Source organism: Ricinus communis, chromosome 2 (genome assembly GCF_019578655.1).
Source record: "Ricinus communis isolate WT05 ecotype wild-type chromosome 2, ASM1957865v1, whole genome shotgun sequence".
NCBI classification, from domain to species: domain Eukaryota; kingdom Viridiplantae; phylum Streptophyta; class Magnoliopsida; order Malpighiales; family Euphorbiaceae; genus Ricinus; species Ricinus communis.
In genome coordinates, this window is record NC_063257.1 from 5,555,539 (window position 1) to 5,567,776 (window position 12,238).

General features: G+C 34.9%; 1 protein-coding gene across 3 annotated transcripts; it reads right to left on the minus strand.

Moving 5' to 3' along the window:
* Positions 1-843: 843 nt before the first annotated feature.
* LOC8281701 (protein FAM91A1) lies at positions 844-10,705 on the minus strand. 3 transcript variants are annotated; one of them, XM_002513930.4, is made up of 12 exons: positions 10,420-10,705; positions 9,735-9,889; positions 9,153-9,270; positions 8,576-8,672; positions 8,330-8,436; positions 7,542-7,664; positions 6,468-6,621; positions 5,796-5,856; positions 5,330-5,700; positions 3,375-4,980; positions 2,476-2,873; positions 844-1,284 (listed from the first exon to the last, which is right to left on the minus strand). In XM_002513930.4, the coding sequence occupies exons 2-11, from the start codon at positions 9,860-9,862 to the stop codon at positions 2,627-2,629; spliced, it is 3,012 nt and encodes a 1,003-aa protein (XP_002513976.2). In that variant the 5' UTR covers positions 9,863-9,889; positions 10,420-10,705; the 3' UTR covers positions 844-1,284; positions 2,476-2,626. The 3 variants fall into 3 exon arrangements, with proteins under 3 accessions (XP_002513976.2, XP_048226942.1, XP_015571583.2); XM_048370985.1 differs by lacking the exons at positions 9,735-9,889; positions 10,420-10,705 and having other exon boundaries at positions 9,200-9,270; XM_015716097.3 differs by lacking the exons at positions 8,576-8,672; positions 9,153-9,270; positions 9,735-9,889; positions 10,420-10,705 and having other exon boundaries at positions 8,323-8,436.
* Between the last annotated feature and the right edge of the window lie 1,533 nt (positions 10,706-12,238).

The window sequence follows — 12,238 nt, forward strand, 5'->3', positions numbered from 1 at the left end:
GATTATAGGATTAAAAAATATCTCCATACTATTACATCTGTTTCCCCATGTTGTGTAGCATCATGAGCTGTGCTCTCCATGCAAATACAATGAAAGAAAACAAACAAACAAATGAGTGAAGTATGATAATATCTCTGGGATTGTGCGACTGACGAGTAATGCATGAAGTTGAGAGAGTCTCGTGTTAAATCTAGAAAATTGGCAGCTGAAGTTTAATGCTCGTGGGATTGAGGCTTGTTTCCTTTTTTTTTTTTTTTTTTGGGGCTACGTGACAGCACTCATAGAGAATCTAACTCTTTGCAAATTGTAATAGTCATGATCGTCTTAGATTTGTAGAATTGGCAAATAGAAATCATAATCATAAGCTAAATTGAGGGGCGCGTTTGCAGAATAATCTTCTCTTCTCATCCTGCTGGTAGTCAGCAGTATGTAGAATAGATGAAGAATTCTTGATAACCACCGGAGGGGAACTTAGATTCCACCAAGTTCCACAAGTAGGATTCTGAATCTCAAAAATTTTGAAAATGGAAAAGAATCATAGATCTCCTGTGTGCACATAGGAATAAAAAGACACATAATGGGCTTGATATAAACCAACCCTTAGAATTGAAAATAACCAGAGTCCTTTAGTCGCAGAACCAAACTGCTGCAGAAGTACAACTGAAATCCCTCCAGATCATAAGCATCCATCGATAATCACATCTTCACAATCCTCAAAAGCCACAAAATGATAATATTTTGCGTATCACTTGAGCAACTAGGATAAAAATTACTCAAAAGAAACTGGGACAACTTATTTTGAAATAACCACTTATTCCTAGTTTTCCATGTTCGCTCATAAGCTTAAACCAAATGGAAGGACGTGAGCTTGGCTTGTAATTTCATGAACAAAATTGCAATCAGGGACATACATGCACTTAAATTCTTTAATGTGATTGGTAAAACTTTTCACCACTTCATGCCAAAAGTTCTCCACTCTACATGTGTGTGCTAATAGAAATAACCAAAGCAAAATCTATGTGTGCAGGTAGAAAAGAGATTCGCATTTAGACATTGAGGAAAATCAAGCATGGTGCATTTTCCCTCTATATATGCAGCAAAATAGGATCTCCCTGTTATTGGTTAGGAACAAACATCAGGGCCTCCCATCTTTCAAGCACTTAATGGAGATGCTTCTGCAGCACATGCTCTTTTTGCTACACATTCTCTTTTGGCAAATCATCATTCTCTTTTTGCCGCACATGCTAACCATTAAAGGTTCAGCCAAAGCCTTCAATAACATACCTACATTTAAACCAGGAAACATTGTAACAACTCAATTTCAATTATTAAACTTTTGTAAGGTTGGAAAATAACAAATGCAAGAAATCAACATACAAAAAGAAAAAAACATGATTTTAATGAGTTAAGGAGAAGAGGGGAGTAGAAAAGATATTTCAAACAAGAATATCCAAGTATTTAGCGTATGTGGAGAACATAAGGAAACCAAAAATTGCAAAGTCATACATATTTAGAAAGCAGACAGTCAGAAACAGAGCTCCAAGGTGAAAGCCATTAGGAAGAAAATTTAAAACAAAAGGGCAAAGAAATGGGGGGAAAAGGAGGATGATTAAGTTCATGGATGACAAATGGTTTAGATTTTGTTGTTCTTCAAACTGATGTTTACAACAAATGAAGCCCTATGGGATGTATGCAGAACTCAGAAGGTGATTCTGAACCAATGCTTCAACCTCATTACAACATAGTTCTGAAGGTTTAACATACATACTGCCTACTTTTTCATTTTTCCAGCTGCCTGTCCTGCTACAATCCGTTTGGAAAGTCTAAAAATACATCAAATTTCAATTTAGTCAAATTCTCACATTTTCAAAAGCTCATATTTGCTAGAATTCAATTTTCTTTATTTTCTTAAAAAGGAAAACATTTCAAAATATATAAAATCATAACAAAGTGTTTTGATTATAATTTATTCCAAACAAAGCCTCAAACATATTGACCTTTACAGTTGTAAGAAGTTAGCTTAAGGCAAAGGATCTGAATGCCAAAAAATTAACTGGTTTCTCACCTACAAGACCTTACTCCAAACCTAGAAATTCTAATAGCAATAATTAAATAATGAGAAGAAGAGCTAGTTGTCAAACCAACAAAATGCAAAATAGGAAGGAGGAAGAACAGAGAGGAGAAACGGAACACATGTAACCTTACTTCAAATGTACGATAAGAATACTCATATTCAGTACTTTTTCAAGAGGAAATGTATGAATAAGCCAAAAGGAAAAAGAAATAAAAAGTCAACCCAGTTCTGATCTCAGACATTTCAAATAAGGAAAATTAAGTGATCCAATCCCTCTCTTATCATTTCTTATAAGAAACATCCTTATCTTTAAGAATTCAAGGCACTTCCAGAGGAATTTACAATTACCAAACTTCTAAACTACTTCAGCAAATATTAAAAAAAAAAGACCTTGATTTTACCTTATATATAAGCCCGAGTGTCTGCATATCAACAATATCAACGACGCAATAGATGAACCAAGCAATCGAGGAATCCAACATTTGACAACTCCATTTTATGAACATATTCTTCTATCTACCTCAGCCAAGAAATTATATTGCCAAGAGAGCTCTATTTAATTGCAGCAGAAGCTGACACTGCAGCAGCCTCTGCAATCAAGGAAATTGGTTGCCGAGCCTGTAAGCAAGCACCTATATCAAATGGGTGCAGTTCAGCACCATCAAAAATAAGGTTGACACCTGGAAGAATCACTTCTTTACTATCAGCTTCATCAGGATCCAATTTTACAGTATTTGGCAGTGGGGTTTCTTCAATAGGCCTGGTGGCAGCCTCATATACTGGAGTTAAAGCATATGATCTGCATCAAATCAAATTTAGTTTTGATGGTTCTTGGGATCAATATATAGACTCGAAAGAGAAGATAACACAAAAGAGAAGAGTAAACATAACAGACAAGAACATTAGCAGCTCATTTCTCATATTTTGGAAGTTTTGTTTTAAGAAGAAAAATAAAGCAATTAGATTCTGAAAGGGATCTGTTTTGTACTACAAACTTCTTGATATTTTAACTTGTAATCCCTTTCCACATATTCCAAGCACTACAACTTTGGGTCCAAGTTGAAACTTGAGCTTCTTATTTACTAGTTACTATGCACTCCTTCTTTGGCATCATTCAGTATAGTGCCCAGATTTATGCCAAAATAATGCATAGTTGCTATTGAAGCTCCATTCACAGGATAACCCATTGAAAAATTATCAGTTTGTAAGGTGAGATACAAGTAAATGGAAAGATAGTCAGCAATCATATATAGTTCATTAACGAAAGTAATTACTGAAGGTGAAATTGATATATACAAACCTTAGAATGCTGCCATCAAAACTCAGAACTTCAGTCCGGCAACGCTGTCGGATAGCAAGTTTTAATCTTTGATGCTCGCTCAAGGCTCCTGAAATGGGAGAAGAAGGGTCTACAAGGGGATTCCATCTTCCGCTGGCATAGTTCATAAGCTGCCGAGATGAGTCCTTTGATCGCTCTTTCTGGTAAAGAAGTTTGGCAGCAGGACCTGTCGACTGATATTCTGCACAGATATCGCGCAACCTTTTTCTTAGGCCTTGCATTGCCTCATGATGCCCAGAAAAAGAGTCTGATTGAAGCAATTCTGATGATACAACTCTTCTACATATATTGTTGCATAATTTTGGGCTAAAAAGGGGCATCCCAAATTCAACACTTAATGGTACCCACTCAAATCTCTCATCATCAGGTGCAAAGTGGTCTGATTCTCTCTCATTAAAAAGTTTTAACATGCGAACATAACCAATTGTTGACAATCCCAACTTATTTGTCATCTGAGTTAACACAGAGTTCAATTTCAGATTTTCCTTCTCAGATAGAACCCGTTCATTCTCCAGGCAAGCAATTGAGCCATCAGAGTTGTTTAGGGGAAATGGTATATCCATAGTAATGACTCTTCCAGATTTATCAAGGTCATACCTACTGAGAGGCTGCACCAGGACAGCTGAGTACTTAAGAAGTGAATTTAAACAATGCAAAAGCACGCCTCCTTTAACCAAATTCCCTTCAAACTTGCCTCCCAATCCTCCAATTGTAGAACCATCCCAAGACCAAATAAGAGCTTTCTCACAACCAGCCAATGGTGCAGGAAGCAAGCGCAAACATTGTCCTTTCATCAGAACAACAGACAAAGGCCCACTGCCCACAGTTGAGTATAACACCAATTTCATCCATGGTGTCAAGGAAGAATGACAAGGAGGACCAAAATGGATGGGACCCTTTGGTCCAGGAAGAACTGCAGAATGAGGAAGAGGAATTATAGACACAGCAATATCATAATCACGAAGAAATAGCCTATCTAAAGTTGCTGGGGCTAGAGCAGCCAAGCTTTCACAACGGAGAATATCCACACGATATTTCCTTTTCCTTCTCAAAGTTCCTCTTCCACCATCAGGCCCTTCAACAGGAACGAGTTTCTCATCAATCAGGATACCTTGATCCGACTTAGAAACCTCCCTTAAGGAATTACTGTCTTCAGTTAAAACAGCAGATGTTTCATCACCAGTAGTTCCAGAAACAGGTTCAGCCAGATTAGAATCATCCTGAGACATCCCTGAATTCATGGAATAATCAATGTCTTCATAGGCACCAGAATTTTCAGATTTATCAGTCGATGAGATTCCAGCTACCAAAGAAACAGTGTCATCGTTGCTTGACGATAATGTGCCCATCGTATTGCAAATTTCTTCCACTTGTGCATCGGTAGCAATTCCACCTGATAGGAGGCATTCCAGGATACAACGGAGGCTAAAGGCATGATTTGCAAATTCTTGCAATTCTCCCTCAAATTTTGCACCCTCTAATGTACTCAGATCCTTGCAAAGATCTGCAATGCTAGCATGACCTAATTTCCCTGCCTCATATAACGTTACAGCATGAGATTTCAAGCCTGCAAAACACAAGAAACAACACTACTAATTACTAAATAAGATACAGAAACTACATAGCCTCGTCACAGCTATGACATAGACATTCACATCCAATATAGATACATAATAAAAAAAAAATTACTTAATCCATATTATTTGCATCAAGTTGCTCCCTCTATGAATTACAAAACTCTACTTCGACTCTCTTGCAGTACTAATTATGATTAGCTGATTCCTGTCTGCATGGCTGATCCATTAATCTTGTTCTTGTTTTTTTTTTTTTTTAAATTCATTAAAAAAAGAAAAAGGAAAAGGAAAAAACGAAGAAGAAGAAAGAAAGGAGTTAAAGGAGGTCAAAACGTTAGGCACCTGGTGAAACAGATCCCATCATAAGATAGGATGTTATATTAGCATCAACAATAAAAGCAACACGAGTATGGCTAGAACGTGGCCCATAGTTTTCTATTCCAGAAGTATCTCCTTGTTGAGTAGTATCACCATCAATGAACATATTTGCTGAGCTTATACTAGCACGGGCGCCATCTTCTTCATCACTGAGAGAGCCAGGTATGCTTGTATCTTGAAGAATAGATCCTGGATCAATCAATTTCTCTGCCCATCCCAGTCGGCAAGCAAAGGATGCAGCAGCCTGCAGTTGAGAAAGGTCGGCCTGCAATGTTGTTGCCAGCTCAGCAACAGTAGCATTCTCGCTAGAAACAACAAAAACTGCATAGAGTAACCTGAAAAATGGGTTTGCTTTCATAAGGATCGTAGTTGACTGCTAGTAAATAGCGACCGAAAAGAAAAAGGATATGTATCGTGATAACTGCCTTACTCCTCGATAGGATCTTCATAAGACTGATCCCTATTTGAAACAAACCCTTCAAGCCTGGAAACTGAACAACAGAATATATTATATAATTACTTTGGAAATCAAAGAAGAAATGTGAAGCAAGAACGAATGAACTTTTAAAATTCATAATCAATAGATAACCATCATTCTGAAATCCCTTTGTTTAAAACATGTTTGAAAGCAGGAAAATATCTAACTTTCCAAACCAAGTTCCAGATTTCCAAACACAGCCATATGGCACAGTATCTAGGCATAATACTATTGTACATAATGCATCTCAAACTAGAGGGTTCAATATGCAACTGAGAAAAATTCCGTTGGCCTTCTATGCAAAACACATTTTGGCAACTTTGAAATTGCAAAATTATGAGTGAAAAGAGATTGGAAAAACTATGAAGCATTCATCAGAAATTAATCAGAATACAAAGAAATTCAAGTGTAGCATAGACCAAGAAGTTTCCAAACGCAAATGCTTACAATCAAGACATAATAGAGATAGTAGGAATAAATTCAATAACTGCCAAAGATATCAGATTCAAATATAATCTTTCTAATATAATTTAAAAAAAAAAAAAAAAATTGGTGCTTTCAACAATAAGGTCAGGGTAATCTAGAAAGTAAGTTTTCACAATAACTAGAGCACATAGAATGTACCTTTGAAGCGGTCATCAGTGTAGACAGGCACATCAAAATAGATTAGTCCCCGTCGATATAAACCTTTCACAATCTCGGGATCAAATAGGATAAATGCATTTGCTTCCTCCTTGCAAACTTTATCTATTGTTGCCATTTCTTCTTCTGAGAGTTTCTACATACCATGGAGGGGGAATAAGAAATTGCCATCATTCACCCAAGATTGATCATTAAGCATCCAAATATATACATATATACAGTGTCGAATCCAAAAAGTTTTTGTTAGTGGGGTCAATATATACGCACATGTAAATAAAAGTAACGTAAAGTATTTTTAATATAGTCTTTTATTCTATATTTATATATAAGACTGCGTAAAAGACTTTGATATATAAATAGATAAAAATAAGATGGGCTATTATACAAAGATACATATATGGTGCATAACTTATAAGTTACCAAATAGACACAAGAGTTACATCTAATAATCATGTGGTATCATAATTCAAGTTTTGCATATTATCAAGTTCTCATTTTCAAGACTACTATATCAAGATTAAGAAATTCACGAAAAATAAGAATTATGAAAGCAAACTTGCATATCAAATAAGCTAGCTATGATATTAATGTGATGTAAATGGTAAAGTAAGAGAGTTAGTCGGATAAGTCTTAAAAGGAGAGAGAGAGAAAGAGAGAGAAGAGATTTAAATTTAAAAGAATAACATGAACAAAATTAGAAGAGTTTGTTTTTTTTACTTTCTATTAGTAGATAAAGTAATTGGTTTTCCTGATTAAACAAAAAATAGATAATTCAAATATTTGAGAGAAATTTAAATTATTTAGTGGGATATCTAAGAAATGAATGAGGGCAAATGCAATTCAAAAATAATGGGCCAAAGGTTAAAACCTGAGTGGGGACAGGTCTTAAATGTACTAATACATAACTGGGATTAAGGGGAGGCAGTGGGGGGATGGGGGCATTGAGGTTCCGCCATTGCATATACAACTTAACGATGCCGAAGCGAAAATAAGATCATGGGGCACACTTTGACTTAAGAAAGAAAAAAGAGAAAAAAAGGAACAGAGAAACCTCACCTTAAATTCTTCTAGGGTAAAGTTGACAAGACAGACTCCCCACCATGGCTCAATTGCAAAGTCGACGGGCTGTGTAGGTAGAAGTTCTTTGGCAATTGATTTGTTCAGCTTCCACATGATTTTCTGAATAACACCGCAAGAAGCCAATGATAGGTAAGATAACATAGACCCAACATTAATTAATATTTTTTTTATAGAATATGTAATCCTATGCAAGTGTACATATACTTTAACCAGATGAGATTTTATGATAATGGATGTAAGTTTCTTTTTTTTTTTTTTTTTGCATGACTCATTTAATGTTAGATTACTGAGCAAAAAATTGCTAAATTACAAGAGCTAAAAGTATATAATCAACTGATTATTACAAAAGATGTTTAAAAAAGAAAACTCATGCTGCCTAAGAAATGTGATACCCGATGCCATTTACAGCAAACTGTTAATGCTAAAAGCCTAAAAACCATTACACTTATTGCTGTATTTCCTGATAACTATAAAGCATGTGAATATGGAAATTTGCAAAAGAGTTTGGCTCCATCCTCCCTTGTAGTCCCTACCCAATATTACACACACAGTTTGCCGGGATAAAGAAGAAAGTGCTTGGATTTGCTTTTCATTCTCAATTATCTTCTAAGTTACAGATGTTCCAGAATCCAACATACTGCGATTTTTAAGTTATAGTTATAGATAAATTGTAGGATATCTGAATAATTGCATATATACACGCATGCTTGTATGCAAATACACCCACATGAATCTTAAAGCATACATTTCATCTTACCCAGTACCTTAGATCTGCACTTGTTCATGATATCAATAAATTCATTTCTCCCAATTCCTGTAAGCCGCAAAGCATCAGCAGCACTAAAATTTGGGATGCTATCATATGGTTGCTCTGCAAGCAGTATGAAATACACCAGAATGAATGGAAGGTCATGTTTTAAAGCTCATAGTTGCAAGCTAGCAGGACTAACAATATATTGGTTAAGCATTGATGAACCATTCAGATTATATGAAAGAAAATAGTCCATTACCATTCTTCATGACCTCAAATATCATATCACAGTAATATCTGAAAGGTGATACCCTCATCACACGGCAAACATACTCTGCAAGGTGATATGGGAACAGCTGCAAGTAAAAGAACCAACAAATAAATTACTGGTACAACTTGAAGTGGAAACCCTCCCCTCAAATGATTATATGATAAATTACATGCCACAGAGCTAAGTGCATATGTTCAACAACAGCATATCAAAGCATGTTCTAGATTGAACTGCTATCATATTCTGTGACCGAAGTTTCCAACAAATATTGTGCAACTAAAGTTGGTCTAGAAGTTACAATATTACAAATTTCATACAATAAAAGCAAAATATCTGACTGCAGTTTGCTTTTGGGGAAAAAACAGAAAAGATGAAAAGAGAAAAATCAATGTTAGAATCCGAAAATCAACTACTTTCTAGATAATCTTTCAAAAGACAAAAGAGAATTAAGTGACTGTTTTAAATAAACATTAAAAAGTAGGCCAGTAGCATCAAGAAACCATTATAATCAAAGCAGGACATATTTATGTAGATATTTTTTTAATATTTTCTACACAACACGCACCGCCAGATTCTTTCGCAAGTAACGCATCATGTCTTCATAATATTCACCTTCTTTGCATACTTTCCGAGCAAAACAGGTGTTCCATTGAAGTCTTTTCTTTATACAATGTTCAACTATCCTGCAAAAAGTCACCAAGCAAGCAAAAGAAAGAGAAAAATAGAAATATTAAAACAAATTCAAGGGTATAAGAAAAGGTAAAAGCAAAAACTAACTGAAGGGAGTTCGAGACTGCAGGCCCAAATTACCATTATAATTAGATCAAACTAAACTAAAGCATACATATGCAAGCTTAACAAAGATAAGTTTAGTTTTTAGAACAAGATTTAAGGATGACCGACAAGATATCGCCTTTTTTAGTCTCTGAACTTAGCAAAATAAAACTACAGCTATAAATAGAATCATGCTACAGTGATTCTTTAGCAGATATCAAAAGAAATAACATTCTCCTAACCTTATTGGCATAAATAACCAAAAAGAAGTACTACTATTTCTATTGCATACATCAGCAATTTGAAATGCCAAAATAAGATGCCTAGAAGAAATGCCAATTAAAACAAGGTCAACTTAGGAAGGCAATCTAACCTTCTGTGCCACTCTTCTTTGGAAGTAAGAGTTGCTTGAAGCCTTTTCGGTAGATTCTCCCACGGACATTCCTCTTTTATCGCCTTCAAAATAAGCTGTTCCTCAATTGTCACTGGAACCCGCTGCATTTTGCCAAAATTCACTCAATTCTCTACCTGTAAAGCGATTAAATTACAAATTCATAATGTCAATCAGTACAAGCTCAATAAAAGCTTAACTTACACTTAAACAAATAAAGCAAATCGACTGCCTAAAAAAGCTAAAATACATACACTCGCTAATACAACCCTTTTAAAATTATAGTCCCAAAACAAAGTATATCATCCAACTTTTGCATTTAAATACACTAAATTCCAAACACATAAGTCACATTTAACAACTATAACATTCAAAATGAGCTTAATTACAGCATGAAACAAGCTAAAATGTATGTTTAACATGTTAGAAGAAGTAAATAAAAACAAAATTGAGCTTACAGAATGAAAATTAGATCAACAGACGTGAATGCATACAGATTTTAGTGCGCGCATAAGAAATTAATAATGACAAGTATATAATGCCAAAATCGATCAATCCTATTAGCTTGGGATTCGGAAATGGAGAAGTGAAAAGTCTAATTGCCAGTAAACAAGTATTATGGCGGATCGATTTGATCTGAGAGGAAAAATGAGAAGAGTCGAAGTACCAGATATATTAGCGATCAGCAGATCGAGCTAGGGTTTGAAGAGGGAACAAGATCTGAGAAAATGAGAATTAACAAATGCTTAAAGTTTAAGCCTGCATGCGTGTATCATTAGTATTATGCTTGTTTATGATCAGCTGTCACCCCTGGTTCAATCTTTTCAGTTGTTGAAATAAGAGCCGGTTTTTTTATTTTTTTAGTTTTGGGAACCCGTTACCGTCCGAGACAATGACCAGTGTCCTGTTATTTTCTCTGCTTTGTCTTAAAAGATAGATAGGCAAAAGGTAGATAAACCATTCTCTAGAATTAACTATCAAATATTCAACATATCTTAAATAAGCTCTAAATTTGTTAACATGCTTCAGTTAGATTCATAATTCAACTCTAAAACTTTCTATTGTCGGCGTTTAAGCATCGGTCAAGTGTGTAAATGGTGCTGAGAGAACGAACAGTTGTCTAACAACTTATAAAAATTGATATTACATACTAATTCATTACTGTACAAGGTAAACGAAAGCAAAAATTAACAAATATATATATATATAAAGAATATATAGCGACTTTCAAATTTTAAATTCAACAATTGACGAGGCTTTTAGGAAAGAAAAAAAGTGTAATAATTCAGATAAAATTCTTTATGTTAAATTTAAACATAATAGTAATAGGTTATTTTTGCTATCTATATATTTATTTTTAAAAGTGATGGTTAGAATTTTATTAAAAATTAATTTAATTAAATAATAAATCTATAAATGTTAATAAACATTATTTATTATGTTTAACTTGAATATAAATTTTTTTAATTCTAATAGTTCATTTCAATATTATGTTCAAGTTGAACATGAAAGAATTTTAATCCTAATAGTTGATTTGATTTTTGTTATAGCTATTTTTACCCTCACTAACATACCGTCATTCATATATGCTGTTATGACATGACGATAATGAGTTTAAGTATATAATAATAATATTTACTTTTATTTATTCTAGACTATAGATTATAGTCGTATAGTCGGTAGGCAAACGTGGACTTGGATGGTCGTCCTCTCAAACAAGTCGGTTTGGTCCTTTGGGGAGAGAGAGGTTTCAAGGAAGGCTTATAACCGAAACTACCTGTGAACCTTACTAGTGGGTTTCACTTCCTTTTCTTCTTCAAATACGCCTATATGCTCCAAAAAGGAGAGACGTAATCTTTTCTTATCTAATAGGCTGCACTTCCATCAAAAGGAACAAGAGCACTTGTCTTGTTGATCTGCTGAAGTAAAATGGATTTACCTGGCCTTATCCTATCCGGTCTCATTTTCAACGGCCTTATAGTTGCTTTCAGTTTCCTTCTTATTCTTGTGCGAATTGCCGCCGAAAATCTCAGGCATAATTTGGTAATTATTAGAGCCATCACGTGTGTCCCTTTCTTTTCATCTTTTCCTTCTCATTTGAGCAAGCATGCTCTCGCCGGATTATTTCTCATTTGTTTCCCCAGCTAGAGTATCTCTCTCTATCCGGAAATAAATATGCCACTGTATATAAATAGGGTTAGCTATTTCTGTATATTCTCTTCAAAACATGTTTTAGCTGTATATGCATGCATTAAAAGTTTTTTGCACGTTAACTTATTATGTATTAGCATGTTTTTCTTTGCAGCCGTGGTGGTTAAGGTGGGACATAACTCTCTCAGCCGTTACCATCGCAGTTGAGAGTACAGCAGCAGCACTTGAGCAAACCTCTCCACATAAGTTGAAAACCGCAGAATATGGAATGCTTATGGCCGCCATATCTCTTCTCCTAGGCCTTGCAGATCTTGCTTACAAGAAGTACATGCAAC

What these genes read in the sequence shown, in the direction of transcription:
- LOC8281701 (XM_002513930.4), bottom strand. Translation starts at nt 9,862, where the DNA reads ATGCAGCGGGTTCCAGTGACAATTGAGGAACAGCTTATTTTGAAGGCG. An exon ending in ACTTGCGAAAGAATCTGGCG is followed by an intron (nt 8,673 to 9,152) that starts GTGCGTGTTGTG and finishes TTTTACTTGCAG; the next exon opens with CTGTTCCCATATCACCTTGC. An exon ending in TTACCCTAGAAGAATTTAAG is followed by an intron (nt 6,622 to 7,541) that starts GTGAGGTTTCTC and finishes CATGGTATGTAG; the next exon opens with AAACTCTCAGAAGAAGAAAT.